Source organism: Pithys albifrons, chromosome 15 (genome assembly GCF_047495875.1).
Source record: "Pithys albifrons albifrons isolate INPA30051 chromosome 15, PitAlb_v1, whole genome shotgun sequence".
Classification (NCBI taxonomy): Eukaryota; Metazoa; Chordata; class Aves; order Passeriformes; family Thamnophilidae; genus Pithys; species Pithys albifrons.
Genome location: NC_092472.1, coordinates 16,960,180 through 16,980,954, shown reverse-complemented (window position 1 = coordinate 16,980,954; position 20,775 = coordinate 16,960,180). Strand labels below are relative to the sequence as shown.

Here is a 20,775-nt window from a genome sequence, read left to right as displayed (position 1 = left end):
TCAGATGTGTGTGAAGAAACTGTATTTTGACATCCCACAAATACTCAGGTACATTTTGCCAGCTTTGGTTGTATGTAGGGCAGATGTAATCTCCCACGGAAATGCTGCTCATGTTTAGCATTGCCTCCTGATAAAAGGATGACATAAAGGCTTGTTAATGGTTAATAATTGCTATAGGAAACAGCCAGGAAATCAGTGGCTGCAAGTGTTTTGTAGCAGTTAGTAATAAAAACTCCATTGTTCAGATGTAACTAGAATAATAGAGCTTAGTGATGAGCTGTTCTGCAGTATGGCTGCACAGATAAAATCTGCATTTTTTAAAAATTATGCTTTAGAAGGTACATTAAAAGGGATGCTTTGGCAGCTGCAGTTTGGGCACGATGCAGTGCTCAGCCCTCTGTCCTTGGCAGGATGCTTGGGGAGGCAGTGAGGATACACACAGCAAGCAGGGAAAGCCTTGATGTGCAGAATGGCCAACAGACAGCTAAAAATCAGTAATAGCAACCTGTGCCCCATTTATTCTGAGGTGCCAGCTGGGGGCTGAGGGTGCCCCTGAGGGGGCAGGAACGTCAGGCCGTGAGAGGATGCTGCTCCTGCATCAGTTCTGAGCCTCCTGTCCCAAAGGACAGAGCTCCTTCACTGTAGGGCCACAGAGCTTTTCTTGTCTTTCTCTGCTTCCCAAACACTTTTCTTGTCCTCAGCACAAGAATGGACCTGTTGGAGCAGGTCCAGAGGAGGGGATGACGATACTCAGAGGGATGGAGCGGCTCTGCTCTAGAGCCAAGCTGAGAGGGCTGTGGGTGTTCACCTGGGCAGCCCTTACAGCCTCTTCCAGTGCTTAAATGAGACTTATAAAAAGGGGGGAGAGGGACTTTTTATATGGGCAGATAGAGACAGGACAACAGGCAAGGGTTTTAAACTGAAAGAGGGCAGATTTAGGCAAGATATTAAGAAGTGGTGAGGCCCTGGCACAGGTTGCCCAAAGAAGTTGTGAATGCCTGACCCTTTAAACATTTAAGGTCAGGTTGGACAAGGTGACATAGTCTGAAACTGCACCAGGAGAGGCTTGGATTGGACATTAGGAACAATTTCTTCACAGAAAAGAGTGCCTAGACATTGGAAGGGGCTGCCCAGGGAGGTGGTGGAGTCACCGTGTCTGGAGGTGTCCAAGCAAACACTGCATGGGGCACTCGGTGCCATGGCCTGGTTGACAAAGTGGCATCTGGTCACAGCTCAGACTCGACGCCCTCAGAGCTCTTTCCCAACCTAATGGCGATGGAGGCGCTGAGGGGGGACCAACCTCTGGGGCTGCTCTGGAGTGGGGCACGGACAGGGCCGGGGGCAGGACCTGTCCCTGAGTGCCAGGGGGTACCCTCATGGCCACGATTCCCCTCACGGCCCCACATCCTCCTCGCGGTCCCACGTCCCCCTCGCGACCCCGCGTCTCCCTCGCGGCCCCGAAACCCCCTCGCGGTCCCCCCGCCCCATTTTAGCCCCGGGCCGAGGCCCCGCGGCGCGAAATGGCGCCCCCGTCACGTGGCGGCGCCTGCGCTCGGGGCCGCCGCTCCTCCCTCGGGCCGCGGCGTGTCCAGGGCGGTGGCGGCGGGGCCGGAGCGCGGTTGTGCCCAGCTCCTGCTCCTCCTGCCTCCCCTGGCCCCTGTTCCTGCTCCGCGCTGGGCACCGCCTGACTCTGCGAGGGAGCCGCGCCGAGGCGGCGGTGAGCGCCGGGGACCGCGGGGGGGACGGGCCGCGGGGGCGGCCTGGGCTGCGACACGGACGGGCAGACACACAGACACACACACACACACATACATAAACACACATACATAAACACACACATACATACATAGGGACAGACAGACAGACAGCCGCCCCCGCAGCCCGCAATCCCCCCCTGGAGCCCTCAGGCCGGGCCCGGACCTCGCTGTGGGAGCGGCTGCTCCCAGGGCCTGATTTTACACCATAAAGGGCTAAAACGGCTCGGTAAAGTCGTGTGGGAACGTTTCTAGAGAAGCTGAAGAAAACAACGCTTTGTTTTATTTTTATTTCCCCGCGGTGCAGTGAGGGGGAACCCTCAGGAGCTTTTCTGCACCCCAGCAGGGCCCGCCGTGTCGTGAGGGCTCCGAGGGCCCTTCAGGCTCCTCAGTGTCCATCGGCAGAGCAGCAATATCTGAATTTCATCACTGAAAGCGCTGTGCGTTTGTATTTCTTAAGTCAGAGCTAATGCAAGCATTAAGGTGTCCAGCTGAGCGGGGTTTATTTTTAGGTCTGTTCAGGATTTGTCATAAACATGCCAAAAATGTGATAAATCCCTGGAGAGGGAGGCGCAAGGCTCATTTTTGAGGAGAGTGAGGACTGATTAAAATAAAGCAATAATCCCCTTCAGAAGCAGAAATGCCACCCAATAAAAGTCTGCTACGTGAAGAAAAAGCTTCATCTCGGAGCTCATCGTCCTGAAGGGTGAGACACTCAGAGACTTCAGCTTGAAATGGGGTTTTTCCCTGTTTTTTGAGCTGCACTCCGCGGTGGGATTTGAGGCTGAGCAGCTTCCCTGTGCTCCCGAATTCCCAATCCCTGCACTGGCCTCGGTGCTATCCCCGAGTTCTCCAGGACACTGTGATTAATTGGACCGATGTTTCCGCTGCTAAAGGCACGTCCGTAAACATTAATTCCCAGATGTTAGAAAGCTAAAGCTTAATTAATTACCAAGACGCCTGCATCATCCCAGAGGATTTCCAAGCTTCGTTATTTGAAAGGTTTTAGTTTTTTTTTTTATTTCTTGTGAAAAGCATTTGGGTTTGGTTGTGTTGCTTTGGTTTTAATGTCTCTGCTAGAAACCTGATTTTACGGTGTTTTAATAATTCCTGCTGAGTCTTGGTGGTGGAACTGAAAGGGGAATCTAGAAATGGGAGGAAATAGTTATTTTTTTGTGGCTTGGATCTGTGATTAGTTGGATAATAGTAGTAAAACCCCTTTTTTTTAACTGAAACGATGAACAGCTGCCTGACCAATCCTCACTGAGCCCCCCCTGTCACAGGAGAGGTTTTTCATGTCTTAATTTTAGCAGGAATGGATGGTTCTGTCCCAGGATAAGTTGCAGAGTCGTTTAACCCGATTTTTTGCTGAATCCCTGTTATTGTTTGTGGATTTGAGGTGGTTTGAGCAGGATAATGTGCAGCTGCACAGAACAGCCGATCACAGCGTGTTGAGGTCAAAGAGCTGGATGGAGCAATTTCTGATACTTTGTTTTACACGAATGAGGATATGAATAGATTTGATGAACCTCATCAGTTATTGAAGCTTTTCATTTCAGTGATTGTGTTGCTGCTTTTTATCTTGGATAACAATTTGGATAACAATCTGAGATAACAATTCACTGTTGTTTGCCTAACAAGCTTGTCTGTGATTGCATCACTGATAACGAGGGCTTTTTTTTTATAAACGTTTCTGCTTACATGAATTAACATGATTTAAGCTGCTTTGGATGGTTTTTGTGACCTTAGACACTCAGATGTACATTAGATGTACACCTGCTTGTACCTTTTTTTTGTTGACAATAATTTTCAGTAACTTTTATTTTTTTAATGTAGTACCTAAAGTTTTTCTGCTTTTTATCTTCAGTGTAAAAATACAAACTTCCTTTTGTGCTGGGGGGTCTTAGGACAGGTCTGTGCAAGAGAATCTCAGTTCCTCAGGGGGTTGGTCTGTGGTTATTCAGCTGTTACAGGTAACCAGTCCAACATTTGTGAAATTCAGAAGCCTGCTGAGCATTGTAGACACTTTATTGATTGCTTATATTTGATACATTTACTACTATAAATGGATATTTCTGCCCTTTTCTTAATTTCAGATGTGAGTTTACTATTAATAATTACTTTTGATTGCAGCCACGCTGAGAAGTGTTGGGAAGAAAGTACTGAGTTTAGAACAGGTGGAAGGGTTCTCTTCCCCCACCCCCATGGTAGGCAGGTAAAGTTTATCACAACAAAGCTTTCAGTTGCTTGGTGTGCTTTTATAAAAGAAAACTTCTTGGGGGTAAAGGTGTGAGTGGTTACTTACGCTGGAAGACACTGAAACACAGACTCATCTGTGATGCAGTATTAAAAACAAACAAGTGTGGAGGGACAAAGGGGGCTTTTCCTCTGAACCCGCAGGAGTGGTGGCCTGTGATCCTCCTTCCCGGGCTGTCAGCTGGATCGGGGAGCTCGTAAACAGGGAGGAGGCTGCGGTGGGTGGTTGTTGTTGCAGCTCGTGCCGTGTGACTGCGCCCAGGGCTGGGGCAGGTGCTGAGTGAAGGCCGCGGCACGCTGGGGGGTGGGAACCTGTGCCATGTGTGTTCATCACCTGCCACAGTTCCCCCAACCTGTGCCATGTGTGTTCATCACTGTCACAGTTCCCCCGACCTGTGCCATGTGTGTTCATCACTGTCACAGTTCCCTGACCTGTGCCATGTGTGTTCATCACTGTCACAGTTCCCTGACCTGTACCATGTGTGTTCATCACTGTCACAGCTCCCCCAACCTGTGTCATGTGTGTTCATCACTGCCACAGCTCCCCCAACCTGTGCCATGTGTGTTCATCACCTGCCACAGTTCCCCTGAGCTGTGCCATGTGTGTTCATCACTGTCACAGTTCCCCCAACCTGTGCCATGTGTGTTCATCACTGTCACAGTTCCCCCAACCTGTGCCATGTGTGTTCATCACGTGCCACAGTTCCCCCGACCTGTGCCATGTGTGTTCATCACTGTCACAGTTCCCCCAACCTGTGCTGTGTGTTTGTCACCTGTCACAGTTCCCCCAACCTGTGCCATGAGGCCTCTGTGTGTTCATCACCTGTCACAGCTCCCCAAATCTGTGCCACATGTCTTCTGTGTGCTCATCACCTGTCACAGCTCCCCCAACCTGTGCTATGTGTCCTCTGTGTGTTCATCACTGTCACAGTTCCCCCAACCTGTGCCATGTGTGTTCATCACCTGTCACAGCTCCCCCAACCTGTGCCGTGTGTCCTCTGTGTGCTCATCACCTGTCACAGCTCCCCAAGTCTATGCCATGTGTCCTCTGTGTGTTCATCACTGTCACAGTTCCCCCAACCTGTGCCATGTGTGTTCATCACCTGTCACAGCTCCCCCAACCTGTGCCGTGTGTCCTCTGTGTGCTCATCACCTGTCACAGCTCCCCAAATCTATGCCATGTGTCCTCTGTGTGTTCATCACTGTCACAGTTCCCCCAACCTGTGCCATGAGGCCTCTCTGTGTGTTCATCACCTGTCACAGCTCCCCAAATCTATGCCATGTGTCCTCTCTGTGTGTTCATCACCTGTCACAGTTCCCCCAGCCTGTGCTGTGTCCTCTGTGTGTTCATCACCTGTCACAGCTCCCCAAATCTGTGCCACATGTCTTCTGTGTGCTCATCACCTGTCACAGCTCCCCCAACCTCTGCCATGCGGCTTCTCTGTGTGTTCATCACCTGTCACAGCTCCCCAGCCCTTTGCACAGCTTTGCCAGTGAAGGAAGAGCATTTGTTTTAGCTTTTTTAATCTCTATTTTCCGTGACTCTGAGGTTACACTCGTATTTATGGTGTTACTTGCCAAACTTCACTACTAGTGGTGATGATAATGCAAATACTGAATAACTTACTGTTTACGTTGTACTGTTGACCCGTGCCATGTAAATGCAGTTGCAGCACTTGTTTCCCAGCAGTTTTATACTTGATCTGAACTCACATTTCTCTCAATGACAACATTTTTCATGTGGGATGAGCTGCCTTGTGTTGAGATGATGCCCTTAAGCTCCTTTGCTAAAGCAAGAAAATGTACAGATGGATGTCAACACATTTTCCTATCATTTTTGCATTGGTTGTAATATGAGGATTATTCTTTTCAAAACTAAGCAAGTTTTTTGTGGCATTTTACCTGGACAGGAGGGGAAAGCAGACAGATGCATGTGAGTGCCCCATGGCTGCAGCTGCCTCAGGTCATTCAATTACTGCCTATTGTAACTTGGAAGCATTCTGTAGGTAAGAAAGTTGCTTCAGAATATGTGGTTTATAAACTTAATACATTTCTATGTTGAATTTTTAAATTGCATCTCGCTGTTTTGCTGTCAGTTATAATGTTATTAATGTATTCTGTTTATGTGTGTCATAAACCTGCTTGTCAGAGTCTGGCAGTACCTGTGAAATGAGTTCTGTGCAGACTCTGCTCACTTCAGAGCAGAGAGAACATGTGACACTTGGAGACTGTGCAATGCAAGGCCACCATAAATGGCAGATTTCCTCAGGTGCCACCCACGGGCAGAGTCACTAAGGAGTATCAACTTTCTCATTATAGACAAACATGACTATTCAGCTCTTAAATTTCCTGGTGTGTGAGCTGAGCAGCCTGCACAGATTGGATTGCAGTGTTTGAGTGTGATTTTGCACAGGAGTGGGGACTGATTCTCTTGTGTTTATAAATAACACCTTTGCTAAACTTTGCAGCTATAAAGATGATATTAATTGGGTGGTTTTCCATAAGGTGATGGTATGACCTGGGAGAATCTAAAGCCTTGTGTCCCATCTTTAAAAAAAAAAACCAAAGTGCAGCATTGAAGGATTTCTAAAGATGTTTTAAGTGCTTTTACACAATGCCTGGTAAACATCTTAATTCTAAATCTGCTTTTAAAATCTGTCATGATGTAACGCAGTGGGTGTTGCTGTTCCTGTAGCTTTCCATTAAAACATCTTCAAATAATCTAAAATGGGGAACTGAATGTGGAGGTTTTGGGTGTATTTTCTTACAGCAAACCAAGATACTCCTTAAGATATAGGGTAGTATTTTCAGATCAGTATATGGGAATGTATTTTTATGTTACTGATACCTTTTTTCCACATACAGTTTAATTGGTCAAAGTAGTTTTTAATTGATCAAAGTATTTGTTTTACTGTCAAGATTATCACGACAGAGTAAGCAGAGTTTTGGAGTAAAGGTGAGTAGAGTTTGAAGCCAAGAGTTTCTAAATTTCAAAGAATTAGGAGTCATATCTTTAAGTAAAACTCTTCTGATTTATGTGGTTTTGATATACAGCAACCTGAAAAAATAAACACTTCTTATCCATGGCTGTAATTCCTTCAGGTAATATTCAGGGATCCAGAGGTGTGTCTGTGTTGCACAAGAATGCTCATGTGACTAAAATAGTTAACAAAAACCCCTAGGTTTTTCCCAACAATTCCTATTAGTTAAAGATATTTTTCAGTAAATGGTACAACTGATTTGCTTGTCACATTCTGTAGCTCTGCCTCCACACCTGCCCTGCAGAGCAGTGTGTGCTACTCCTCCCTGTTCCAGAACTGATTTCAGCCCTCCCTGTGGGTGTCCCGGGTGCTGCAGAACAGTTTTAATGTGGTTGATGGCTTCACAGGTTGGTTCATCTTCTGGGACCCGTCCCTGCCTTCTGGTTAAGGAATCCCTGCACACACACAGGATGACTCCAGAGTGGGATGGATGTTCAGATACCAGAAAGGTGCTGGTAACTTGACAGGAACCTCCTCATTCTTTGGAGGTACGTGTGTGTGTGAGCCTCTCAGTGAGCAGTGCCTGGACTGTAGCACATGGAACTGGGATTTAGTGACTTCAGCTGTGTTCTGAAATACTGTTGGTAGTTTAAGTATCCAGAAGGAAATCAGCATTCATACTCTTACAGTAAATTTTGTGGCTTCATGTTTGGTTAAAACTTTTCAACACATAACCAATGGAACCTTCTTCTGGCTTTGCATCCCATGGCAAGTAGTAGGTCTTGATCTTGCTAGATTTAAAGGGCTGTAGTATAGAATATTAAACATTAAAATTTGTGAAATAACCAGTTTTTAAAGGCTGTAGCAACAAGAACAAGTTCTGCCTGTGTTCCATCAGCTCTTCATGCAGCTGGAGTGGATGTGCTGCTTGTGCTCTGTAGACTGGCCTGGGGTTTAGGGGAAAATCCCTTCTGGTTGTTCTCAGATGCCAGAACTTTTGTGGGAGCCAAATCAGCACCCATGAAGGTCAAGTAAGTTTCAAATAAGATAGCAAAAGTTTTAACCAAGATGTTGCAAATCTGCATGAAAACAGCAATAGCAAAGAGAAGCTTCTCAGAGAAGAGAAGTTGTTTAATTTCATTTTCTACTCTGGACTGTGGTTTTAGCAATCAGCTAAATATATAATTCCTCTTGAGGAGGGAGGAGGAAAAACAAACAGCAGGTATTTGACTCAAAAGGTATTTGGCCTTTGCTAAATTTAGCAAGGCTATGAGCAACTGAGAGTTGTGTAATAGTTAATTAATACATCCACACTTAATGCTTTGGAATGCCCATTCATCGTGTGACTTAAAGCACTCAAAAGTCATAATAAAACAGGGTTGTGTGGATGATGATTTCATGATCTAGTAGCAAAATGTTTATTCATGCTGAGATTGCATCTTCGTTACTTTAGTAACACTGTTAATGTAAGCCAGGGAAGAAAACCTTCTGTCTTTTAATATCATTTAAAGAGTGTTGGTAGCCTGTCCTTCTGCATGTGGTGCTGATTCCAGTCAGTACTGGAACTTTAAATAGACTGAGTGAAAATTTGTAATTGCTAAAATGAATTCCTTGCTGGTTGAGATAATTTGTTAGGAGGTCAAACAGAAGTGGAGCTGGTCATATGAACAGCTCTTAATTAATGGAATAGGTTGTTCTTTCCCACTTCCCAAAAAGCACCTGCTTTCTTTTCATGAGAATGGGGTTTGTGTGTCAGACACCTCCTCAGCTACACATGTCAGGCTTTATAAGTTGGGGAAAATGCCAGGTAGGTTACTGATAGGATGATAAGTATTTTGGCAGCTGTTTCTGCCATTTTGGGGGGTTTGTTTGGGTTTTTTCCCCCCCCATAATAAGGATACTATGGAAAATTTTCAGTCTGGAAAAAGAAAAGCTTGCTGTGAGGGTTGCCATGGAAGTTTGCTCAGCAGAAAACCAGATAACGTGCTCTGTTCTTGAAAAATGTGTGGTTGCTTTGAAAATACTCCCTTGAGACTGGTTAGGAAGAGAGAAGGTCTGGCTGAACATCTGATTAGTGGGACATTTGAGAGGAGGCCTCAGCCCGCTGTGAAATGAAGAGGCCTTTGAAACAGTCAAAGTGGCTGTGAATTGTCTGAATCACAGAATTCAGTCTGGAATGGTTTGGGTGGATGGCACTGCTTCAGCCTGTGGAAGCAGAGCCTTCCCTTAGGCTGCTCCTTCCTGAGCTCTGGCCAGTGTGGCAGTTGTCCCTCAGTGAATTTTGCTGAATTCCAAGGTCACTTTTCTTTCTTCTGCTGAAGAACAGCATGAGAACCTCACTTACTGTGCCCTGCTTTGATAAGTGGCCTTGGAAGTTTTTTGTTGTTAGTTGTACAAACGCTTTTCCCCTGTCTGACATGATTGGAGGGAAAAAAAAAAGCAAAGGGAAACTGGGCAAAGCTTTTCAATGTGACTGCTCTGAACACGCCCATTCCAGGTTTATCTGTGTTTAAAAAGGGAGTTTATGGATTGGGTTCTGTAGTTGATAACTGCTCTTAGAAATCATGAGTAGATTCCATAGTTTGTCTGCTGAGTTTAAATTTAAAATGAAACTTTTTTTTTCTGCTTAAATTAAATTGCTCTTTTACTTCTTTTTCTGTAGAAAATGCTCTGTGTACTATGAAATACTAACACATGAAACTACACTTGGTGAATTAACAAATTCTCCAAATGCAAATCAAGTTGTAGAAAATAAAAGGTACTGAGAGGGGTCCTTGCCAACATCTGTGCACTGGATATTGACATATGGACATGCTTCTTTTCAGAGTAACATGCTATATTTAAACTTCATTACCTTGTTATCTCATCTGTGTTCCCACTGCCCTGTCTTCCTCCCCTAATCTTCTGTATTTTTCTAAAGACCTGCTGTTCGTGAGCCCTTCCAGGAAATTGCAGCTTGAACACGTTGGATTGTTACAGTCCCTGAAACTTCCACGATGAAGAGAGCTGGGCAGAGAGTTGTGGTTGGAACTGAAGCTCCTCAAACATCCCAGACGAGCAAAAAGCAGAAAACTGGTTTCTATGGCTCAGTGCTTGGTGAGCCTGCCCTGTGCTCCTCCATGGACTGGGGCAGCCTCCCCCACCACGTCATCCTGCGTGTTTTCCAGTTCCTGACTTTGGTGGATCGAGCCAGGGCATCTTCAGTTTGTCGCAGGTGGAATGAGGTTTTTCACATCCCGGATCTCTGGAGGAGATTTGAGTTTGAGCTCAGCCAGCCAGCCACTTCTTACTTAAAGTCCACCCATCCAGATCTCATTCAGCAGATTATCAAGAGGCACGCTGACCATCTGCAGTACGTCAGCTTCAAGGTAAGCCTTGGCAGGGGCTGCTGTGTCACGTCACTGCATGCAGGGATGAGCTGCTCTGTGTCAGCTGCCTCGAGGGCTGCACCTGGCAGGTCTCCTGTTCAAAAATGCAACTGCTGCAACAATTATTTCCACACATGCACAGGGTTTCCTTCAATTTTCTACACAGTAAAGAGAGAGCTGTTGTCGTGCAAAACAGTGGAGGAAGGTGAGATGAAAGAGGTTTGTCCAAAGATACTCTGCAGGCTTATGAATTGAGAATCTGTTCATTATTTAAGGTGCTGTCCATGCAGATGAAATGGAGTAGTTTGCTGGAACACATCTAGGCTTTGTCAAGTCTCTTTTGAGCTGTAAGAATTGGCATTTACAAAAGAACGTGTCACTGTCTATTGTAGCACCAGTACTGTCACAGTATTGTAATAATATGAGACTATTTGAAGAGAAGTCTTAGATTTAAGGTCTCTGTTCATACAAAAAATGCCCAGCAAGTGATATTCAGGAAAACTTTCTAATAGTAACTTTCCTGAACTCTTACTTGTCTTGAAATTTCTAATTACTGTTGCCCTTTGTCCCTGTGGTAATTGCAGTTGGAGCAGAACAGCTGAGAGGTGTGGGTGTTGCAGTCTTGGGTTTCCATGGTGCTATTTTCTAAATAGTACTGAAAAATGACTTTGGTATTTTCAAATTGCCTTTATAGGTTGATAGCAGTACTGAGTCAGGAGAAACTGTTTTCTAAATAGTACTGAAAAATGACTTTGGTATTTTCAAATTGCTTTTACAGGTTGATAGCAGTACTGAGTCAGCAGAAGCAGCTTGTGACATCCTTTCTCAGCTGGTGAATTGTTCCATCAAGACACTGGGTTTGATCTCTACAGCAAAGCCAAGCTTCATGAATGTCTCTAAGGTAATGTCCCACAAACTGTAACTAGGTGCTTCAGGCTCATCTCTGTGTCCTCTTATCTCTGTTTTATTACAGTGAAACAATAAACCAGAGTGGATGAGTTAATTGCTGAGTGTAAAGTTAACTTTTGTCACATGGAGCAGCATGTTTTTAAACAAAGATCCCATATGTTCATGTTTGAATAAGCCTTTCTTCGTTGCACAAGAAAGGGGATGCCTGAGAAGTGATTATTTTTGTACCTGCTGTGTGCAAACATGAGGTTAAGAAGCAGAAGTTCTGCCTATCTTTTCCTAAGATGTTTTCTTCCCTTCTTCAATTTCTCCAAACAGGCTCATTTTGCTTCAGCGCTGACAGTAGTTTTTGTAAACTCCAAGTCATTGTCATCAATCAAGATAGATGACACACCAGTGGATGATCCTTCCTTGAAGGTTCTTGTTGCCAACAACAGTGATACTCTAAAACTGCTTAAAATGAGCAGCTGTCCTCATGTTTCACCTGCTGGTGAGTAGTGAATGTATGTGAAAAATGGATCACAAAGCAACAGTGGGAACAGACATACACAGTTCCTGATCCGTGAATCAGCTACACCTTGGTGGGATAAAGGAGATTAAAGCAGTTGTCAGGAGTGGTTTTGCAAGGTGCTGTGAGTGTGTACAACTTTCACAAACCAGTGGTGTAAGACTGTGAGTGTTTTCAGTGTCTGTAGTGCCCTCGTGTGTCCAGATCTGGATCTGAACTCATGGGGTGGTGAAGGGCTCACTCCCCTTCAAAATACAGCCTTGCTAGAAAGTTCAGAGGGCTTTGGGGTCCCTCTTGCCTTTCTCCTGAACCCTTAATGCCCGGGAAAGGGAATCTGGATCTGGTCTGTTTTCTGTTTCTTTTCTGGAGCCCACAGAAAGTGACTTACTCTGTGTACTTTGTATTCAGCAGATAAGGAACAGTTAAGTTGTTATGTCGTAACTCATGGAAGGCTCTGTTTTAACTGTTAAACAAGGTTACTGGTGGTGATCTAAATAGTTTAGGTGAAAGCTGAAGGAAGAAGGGAATAGTGGGAACTGCAGCTGAATCTGACCTGATTTCAGTGGCTGCTTCAAAGTTGAGGAAGTTCTGCATAGGGAAGGGCAAAGAGGAAGATCAGCAGATCCCATAGGAATGTGACTAGTTAGGCTTGGGTCTTTAATGGCCACAAACCTGTAAAAGGTTGTGGTTGTCTCACACTTGGATATTTCATGGCTTTGGATACAAGCACAAAAACTCAAGCCAACAGAATTAGTACTTGCTTGAGCTTTACAGCAGACAACTGTGCTGATACTTGCTTTTCATTTTACAGAGTAATCTTTCTTGTTCCTCAGGCATCCTTTGTGTGGCTGATCAGTGTCATGGACTGAAGGAGCTGGCTTTGAACTATTACATCCTAAGTGATGAACTTCTGCTGGCTCTGTCAAGTGAAAAACACGTCGACCTGGAGCACCTTCGCATCGACGTCGTGAGTGAAAACCCCGGACAGGCTGAATTTCACACCATCAAAAAGCAAAGCTGGGATGCTTTTGTCAAACACTCCCCCAAAGTCAACATTGTGATGTATTTCTTCCTGTATGAAGATGAATTTGATGTTTTCTTCAGGGAGGAGACGCCCGTTACTCACCTGTACTTCGGCCGGGCGGTGAGCAAAGCCATGCTGGGCCGCATTGGCATGAACTGCCCCAGGCTGATCGAGCTGGTGGTGTGTGCCAACGGACTCCAACCCCTGGATGATGAGCTCATCCAGATTGCTGAGCGCTGCAAGAACCTGACAGCCATGGGGCTGGGGGAGTGTGAAGTGACCTGCAGGGGCTTCATTGAGTTTGTGAAGATGTGTGGGGGCAGGCTGACCCAGCTTTCCATAATGGAGGAGGTGCTGATCCCAGACAGCGATTACAGCTTGGATCGGCTCCATCTGGAAGTCTCCAAACACCTCGGGAGAATGTGGTTTCCTGATATGATGCCAACGTGGTAGATTCCCTCCATTTGTGGATGAAATGGGTGTCACTTTCTATGCAAATAAGGAATTGAAAAATCGAATGTGAAAACTTACTTCCAGATTTGAGTTTTTCTACTTTGAGAACCTCTAGCAGACTAACAGCAAAACGTTCTAGGATATTAATTGTATATTGAAGTAGAAAATAGATTAAAGTGTACTTAACAGTTCTGAAAGTATGTCTGTGGTTTACAGGTGCTTCAGACTTCAGTGATCTTGGGCTTCTCTGAGCTTCAGCTGAAATGTTCCATTCACTTTAAAGTGGGTTTGGGTTTTTCTCATGTCTTTGTTTAATCTTTCTGATGTAGTCAGAAGAGGAGTAGAGAAACTTTTTTCCTTCAGGAAATCTTATCTTTATGGAAAGCTGTATATACGACTTGGAGTACAGTATTATTTGTCATGATGTTTTGTATAGCTTTTTTAAAAAATGTTCATGTTTTAATTGTAAAAGCTTGTACAGTAAAATACTCTAGCCCAGGTTAATCAGATGTAATCTAGGTTGAACTCAAGGCAGTATATTAAAATGTTAATAAGCTTAAACTGTAAAGTTTTTTGTAAGCATTAAATTGCACTTTAAATAATTCACTCACATTGGTGAAACTGCAGAGACTCTGTTGTACAGCATGGTGGTTTTGTCCTATGCATTAAAAGAATGGAAAGAGACTGTTAAATTAATGAATACAGAAGTTTGTAGTTTGATTGATTGCTTGAGTAAGTAATAAAGCACTTTGGGAACTGTCAGAACATAAGGAACAGCTTTGGATCTGGATTCAAGTCCTTGTGATCAAAGACTGATGTCAGAATTCTGTGTTTTCATTGCTAAGAAATGAGAAGGATTTCATAAGTGTGGCTGGTGAGAAGGAAGGAACAAATAGAATAAAGTTGTCTTTGATCCCTTTCTATCTGGAATCCAGGATTTAGAGCACTTAAATTACTTGTCACTTGGAGCCCAGGATGGCCTGTAGTGATCTTGGCTGTATCTCATGGAGCTGTGCTGTAAGCCTTGATTCCTAGAGAAAGGGCTGCTGAAGGTAATCCTGAGATATCTAGTTCAGAAGTGTTTAATACTTGTTACTATTAATTGTTTTTTAATAAAGAAGATTTTATTATATTTATTTTCTTAAAAGAGGAAAGGCATGGTGAGTTGATGTAAATTAGTGTGTATTTTTTGTTGATGTTTTGAGCACTGTAAACTAAAACTGCATTGTGTATAAATTTTGCTGTAGTCATTTTCAGGCTGTATTTGTTCTATCTTCCTGTTGATAATGAGAATTCTATGGTAATTTGTTGGTGGTGTTTGTCACTGTCATGGTTTAACCCTGGGTGACAGCTCTGCCCCACACACCCAGTAGGTGAAGCAGGAGCCACACATGGAAGTGATCCCAAAAAAGGGAATTAATTCATCACTTCCCAGGGAAGTTCATTGTGCCTGAAACCTGAGGATTTCTGACATGCAGACTGTAAAATGGAACATGGAAAAGTTTTGTGGGTGGTTGGCAAGTCCTGGAGTCCTGCCTGTCTCTGCAGCAGTCAGAACAGTGTTAGGGAATTGCCAAACACCAGTGACTGTATGTGGAGAGACAGTCCAGGGATAAACTGCTCAGATGCTGCTTTGAGTATTGTCCCCTCTCAGTCCCTCTCACTCAAGCAGCTTTTCTGTAAAGCCATGAATGCTAAGGCTGGAAAAGACATTTAATGTCATCCAGTCCAGCCATGGGACACTTGCTTGCTCCAGCTCCAAGCTTCCAGATAAATGGGCCTGTATTTGTATGAATATTGTGATTTTTGATGAGCTGATTTTTTGGAGCATTTGCTCTGCTGGTTGATCTTAAGTGAGTCCAGCTGGTACTTTGAGAAGCTGACAGCAGTGCACCTTCTCTGCCACAGGGGGGAGTAGCTACTTTGCATTTTAGTTGATTTTTCGGGCTCTTTGAGAAAGCTTTTGCCTGTTTCCCTATTCTCTTGTAAATGCAAATTCCAACAGACAATCAGATGGTTTTTTTCCCTTGTGTGAGTCCCTTTTGCCATCCAGTAGAGACCCTGCTTGTGTAAAGCTCAAAGTACTGCATCAGCAATAGCATAAACTTGTGCATGAGAAGAAAAAAAAGAACTTTTGCATGCTGAGATGAATTTATTTGGAATTTACTGCGTTTCCATTTCACTCTCTTTGCCCTTTGCCCCTTTCGAGGTTGCTTGTAGGATCCGAGTGATCGCAGTTCTCAATGTGAATGTGAGAGGTGATGCCAGGAAATACTCTTTGCATTGGCAACATTTTCCCCAGGACTTGTCCCTTGGAAATTGCACCGTTGTATCTTACAGGATGGATACAGAGTAGTTTGACACAGAATCCTGGTGAAAACAAAAGGAGGGAAAACAGCAGATGACTCATGAAGCATTTGTTCTGTAGTGTGTAAAAAATACTAACAATTTCTGTCTTGCCCTTTCCAGTGAGATGGCAATAGTGGAAATACCAAAATAGCAAAGACACTGGAGTCATAAAAAATAGGTAGTGGTTGGATTTGTTGGCTTGGTGAAAGAGGGAAGATGGAAGTGGGGAAAGGGAAGAGCTCAAAGACACTCTGCAGAGTTATTTGCATTGTAACAGGAGCAAAAAGTTCTGCATGTCAGTGGATAGCAGCAAACATTGACCTTGCTGAAGGACTGGGCAGCTGCAAGGTGAAAATCCTGTGTGACTTACAGACATTAAATGAAACACAGCAGTTTACCTGAGCCGCTGATCTGCACTCCATCATCAATGGCATTCCCGTTGTGGAAGATTTTGACGGGCCCGGAGAGCTGGCCGGAGAAGGGAGCGTACACGGTGGCTCCGTCGGCACAGATCACGTCCACCGCCCTGTGCTTCCCTTTGCCGTTGCGTCTGGAAGCAGAGGGGGAATTAGAGAAACTCCCAGTGTTACAGGGAGAGATCAGGCAGCACGTGGTGAGATCTGGAAATGGCCTGTTAGGACTGGAGTAGTGTCAGACTGGCTGAAGAATCTGCAAAGGTTTTTTGGTGTAGGTGATTCAATAGGGTGGGTGATCTAATGGAGCTGGAGAAAAAAGTCCTAAACGGAACTGTAGAGTCCCAGGAAGTTGGGTTGTGTGAAGGACTTCAAGTCCAGCCCTCTGCTTGAGTCAGGACTGTTCCCAACATTGGCCCAGGTCAGGCATGGTTTAGTCTTGAGTGATCAGCTCAGTTGGTTAAAACTTGGTTGCAATAATGCCAAGGTCATGGGTTCAATCCCGTGTGGGCCACTGACTTAAGAGTTGGACTCGATCCTTGTGGGTCCCTTTCAACTCAGAATAGTCTGTGATTCCGTGATAAAAACCTCCAAGCAGAGAGGTGTTAACGGACAGTGTGGGCAGCCTAAAAGTTTCCTCATGTCCAACCTAAACCTTCAAAGCTGTAATTCTTAAGAGACCTAAACAGAGTTCAACTCTTGTTTCAGTGGAGGAACAGCAAAAGCCCATGTGTTCAATTCTACAGTACCTTGGAGCTCCATAGTATCCACACCCATACTTGTCACAGCCTCTTATCTCGTTGGTGGGATTCCCAGCACACACTGTGGCCCAGCGTCTGTCCTGCTGGGGCAGTGGTGGAACATCTTGGAAACACAAACACAGCACATCAAAGTTAACTTTTGGATTAAGTTTTTCATGTTTGTAGCTACTATGTGTCAATAGGTAAAAACATACTGGAATTACATCCCACACATGTAGTTGGATTTTCCTCTGCAAGCTTTGTCATCTTTCAGGAAATGTAAATAGAATGTACAACTGAGCTGGATGGTAATACCTCACACAAGAAATGTGCTTTAAAGACAAAAATTCAAAGTGTATCACAGGTCCTTGACTGCAGATCTACTCTTACTCTGGCCTGCTTTTTTTGTTGTTTGGGGTTTCTTTACCAGGCGTAAGCAGAGGAGTGGGGTCAGAGTGGTCGCAGTTCTCCACGTGGATATGAGAAATAATGCCAGGAAACACTTTCTGCATTGGCAGCATCCTCCCCAGTTGTTGCCCTCTGCGGATTTGGCCGTGGTACCGGATGGGGTGAATACAGACGAGCTTCACACAGTAACCTGGAGGAGATGGGAGAGGAAGGGAAGTCAGAGAACAGAACATCGGTTGCATCTGCTCATGGGGTGAGCAAGAGCCATCCCCTGCCAGCCTCACTGGACAGTGTAAGGATGAAGCAGAAATGTAGTCAAGGTACCAGCAACCTTGAAATCAGATTCCTGGATTTGCCATGGAAAAGAGACACAAAGGGAGTTGAAAAATAGGGACAGGAAAACATCCTCTCAGCAAAACTGAGGGCATATTTCTGATGCTTTATTTTTACTGTTTCGTTTTATTATTTGGGGTTGTTGTTTTCCTGCTACCTCTTTTTCAACTCCTTTCTCCCCTCCTCTCCAAGGAAAGCATCAGAAAACACCACATCCTTCTGGTGCTGCCTTCCAAAATCTCAGCATGCTGGAGAGGAGGGTGTAAGATCAACCTTCCCCAAGTCAGTGAGGGCATCACTTGTTCAGAGCCTGCTCTTAACGACTTGCCTGATCCCCTGATCTGGACTCCGTCATCGATGGCGTTTCCATTGTGGAAGAAGCGGATGGGCCCGGAGAGCTGCCCGCTGAAAGGCGCGTACACAGTGGCTCCGTCGCGACAGATGACATCCACCCCCACGTGCTTTCCTTTGCCACCGTGCCTGGGAGCACAAACACACAACCAGGGACATCTGTCAGGATTTATGTTATGCTTGTCTAACAAAGTCTTTGTACCTGCAATGAAATTAGAGAACAGCAGCTTTGATCCGTATTTTTTTAATTGCACAATGTTCACATTACTCTGACCTTCTCTAAAGGGGGATGGAATATCAGATTGAAGCTTATTTTTAATTTTCCTGAGTCCATGAGGTATTTCAAGCTGCTCTAGTGAAGTGCCATTGTTCAACCCCAAAATACATCCGTGCCCATGGGAAATAGAATCTTATGTGTGGCATTTTCTCAGAGATTTGGAAGTGGCATGATGAGGATGGAAACTTCTTAGAGGGCCTGGGGAGAGGAGACAACGGGGAAATACAGGGAAGGCAGGAGACATGTTACTGATAAAGGCATTTTTCGGGGAAATACAACTTGCTTTGTTATGAGATCCCTACTTAAAGACAACGGTGCTGACAGACTTTGTGTGGATGAATCTACTTGGCTGTTGCTGGATGTTAATTAAATATCTGGTCTATAAGCAACAAGCATAAATGCCAGAAATCCTTGAAATAGTTCCATTTCCTTTGGCTCCAAGTCCTGTAATGCTCTCACTGCTTCACCCCTGCATCATAGAATCATAGAATCATAGAATTGATTGAGTTGGAAAAGACCTCCAAGATCATCAAGTCCAACCCTTGGTCCAACTCCAGTCCCTTTACCAGATCATGGCACTCAGTGCCACGGCCAAGCTCACTTTAAAAACCTCCAGGGATGGTGAATCCACCCCCTCTCTGGGCAGTCCATTCCAATGCCTGAGCACTCTCTCTGGAAAGAATTTTTTTCTGATATCCAACTTAAATTTCCCCTGGAAGAGCTTAAGCCCATCGTGCCCCCTTGTCCTACTGCTGAGTGCCTGGGAGAAGAGACCAACCCCCACCTGGCCAGAACTTCCCTTCAGGGAGTTCCAGACAGTGCTGAGGTCACCTCTGAGCCTCCTCTTCTCCAGGCTACCAACAGTTACCAGCAGTGGCCTCACTGCCCTTCTGGGACATTGCTGAGGAATATCTCACCGGGTGTGAGATCCTGCCAGCAACACTCTTCTCTCATTCTGAGTGTCAGCTCTGCTTATCTGTACTGTCTCCTGCCTGCAGATTCCCCTTGGGAAAGCAGCAGTGAGTCCCCCTGCCCCTCTCCTGCCCCCCACATCACCTGTCGGCTCCGAAAGCGCCGCAGCCGTATCTGTCGCAGCCGCGGATCCGGTTCGAGGGGTTCCCGCTGCAGATGGGGGCCCAGTGCCTGTGCTGCTGCTGGGGTGGGTGTGCATCCAGCTGCCTGGCAAAAACTGCACGTGCAAGAGAAGGAAAAGGGGGGAAATTCAACCATGTTCTCAGTCCAGTGCAACACAAAGTGTCAAGGTGCAAAATTGGGTGTTCAGAGCAGAAAAGGCAAACTCGCAGGGGGTTGGAATTTCTGAAACTGTAAGTGAAAGGACATCATACAATCTGCTGTATAGATTTGATCCATTTTTCCTTGAGGTCTTACTTTATATATACTAAAAGCAAAGCAAAGCTAAAGATTTTAAAAAGTAGTTTGTGAAATAAATCAAACCAGCAGTGCCTGGTGGATGGTTGGACTTGATGATCTTAGAGGTCTCTTCCAGCCTTAACAATTCTGCTTCTTCATGACACCTCTAACCACTTCAATGTATTGCCCTTAATGCACACCTAATTCCATATTTTATAATAATCATAGCTGTGCAAATGACCATAATTCTTCATAAAACTAGATTGAAAAAAATTAGCCTTCTTTGCATTGGAGTGAATTTCAGCAATTCATTAGTGTCTGCCTAAACCCAGCCAAGACCAGCTGTAGTACAGCAAACCCAACTCACCAGTGGACACCAAGCTGACCAGAGCAACCAGACTGAGAGCTGACATTGTGGGGCTCTCTCACCCGTGTTCCTTGATCCCCTCAAAGACATGGAACAGCAGCCACCAGGGGTATTTATGTGGTTTTGAACTAGTCTGTTGTCTTGGCCAATCAGTCTTGAGCAAAGTCTTACAGCTCCTTGCAGGTGGTGTTGCCATGTTGGGCACTGGGACCTGCAGTTGGTTGGGAAAGACACACCAAATAGTTGGGCTCTTGGCACACAGGAACAGAGGGAGGCAAACGGCCGATCCCACATTGCAGCAAACTCTGGTTCAACTGTTTCTTAACACCTTTTCTTCCCTTTCCTCAACTAAGGGCACATTTAGGCCCAAAGTGGGAAGAACCAGGAATATGGTCCAGAGGGCTGACTTGGAGGGAGAAGGTGGGCAGAGCTGCAGAGTGGATGTGACCAGTTTGTCCTTCCCTGCTCATTCCAGTGCCTCCTCCCTGGGTTATGTGCCAACCAGAGCTTTGTGACCAAGGGCACATGAAGCTCTAGTGCTGGGCATAGCAAGAGTATTCACTTAAGCTAAAAATACAGATGCTTTTGCATAAAAACGTGTCTTTTTTCCTGCTCAGCTAAAATTGCCAATTATTTCACTTAAATCCATGAAGTCTTTACACTGAACCCCTCGTTTTTTACAGGAAAATTCTTATTTAAACATCTTCAAGTTCTGAAACAACAGTTGCAAACCCAAGTTGCATGGGGAAAACTGTCATGGAGCTCAAAAATTCTGGGTTTTAAAGGATTCCTTTTGTACCTGCTTGGTTTCAGCTACTGTACTATAAAACAGGCTCTTTAGTGTCTCTTCTAATCCTTCAGTTTGATTTTCCTGCACAACTTACAGAAAAGCATTAGACTTTCTTTACAGACA

The 20,775-nt window shown here is 45.0% G+C and overlaps 2 protein-coding genes across 6 annotated transcripts; one reads left to right on the top strand and one right to left on the bottom strand.

Annotated features, from left to right (window-relative positions):
- The first annotated feature begins 1,542 nt into the window (after positions 1–1,542).
- On the top strand, positions 1,543–14,507 carry LOC139678778 (F-box/LRR-repeat protein 21-like). Of its 5 annotated transcripts, none has more exons than XM_071569909.1 (7): positions 1,543–1,717; positions 5,921–6,016; positions 7,399–7,539; positions 9,912–10,359; positions 11,138–11,260; positions 11,587–11,758; positions 12,610–14,507. In XM_071569909.1, the coding sequence occupies exons 4-7, from the start codon at positions 9,988–9,990 to the stop codon at positions 13,251–13,253; spliced, it is 1,311 nt and encodes a 436-aa protein (XP_071426010.1). In that variant the 5' UTR covers positions 1,543–1,717; positions 5,921–6,016; positions 7,399–7,539; positions 9,912–9,987; the 3' UTR covers positions 13,254–14,507. The 5 variants fall into 5 exon arrangements, with proteins under 5 accessions (XP_071426010.1, XP_071426014.1, XP_071426012.1 ...); XM_071569911.1 differs by lacking the exon at positions 1,543–1,717 and adding an exon at positions 1,802–2,756; XM_071569910.1 differs by lacking the exon at positions 1,543–1,717 and having other exon boundaries at positions 5,376–6,016.
- An 884-nt stretch (positions 14,508–15,391) lies between these two features.
- LECT2 (leukocyte cell derived chemotaxin 2) lies at positions 15,392–19,942 on the bottom strand. The gene is made up of 7 exons (XM_071569914.1): positions 19,863–19,942; positions 19,181–19,313; positions 17,825–17,976; positions 17,183–17,353; positions 16,765–16,879; positions 16,001–16,152; positions 15,392–15,623 (listed from the first exon to the last, which is right to left on the bottom strand). Exons 1-7 carry the CDS (start codon positions 19,906–19,908, stop codon positions 15,433–15,435), a joined length of 960 nt encoding a protein of 319 aa, XP_071426015.1. The 5' UTR covers positions 19,909–19,942; the 3' UTR covers positions 15,392–15,432.
- Positions 19,943–20,775: the final 833 nt, after the last annotated feature.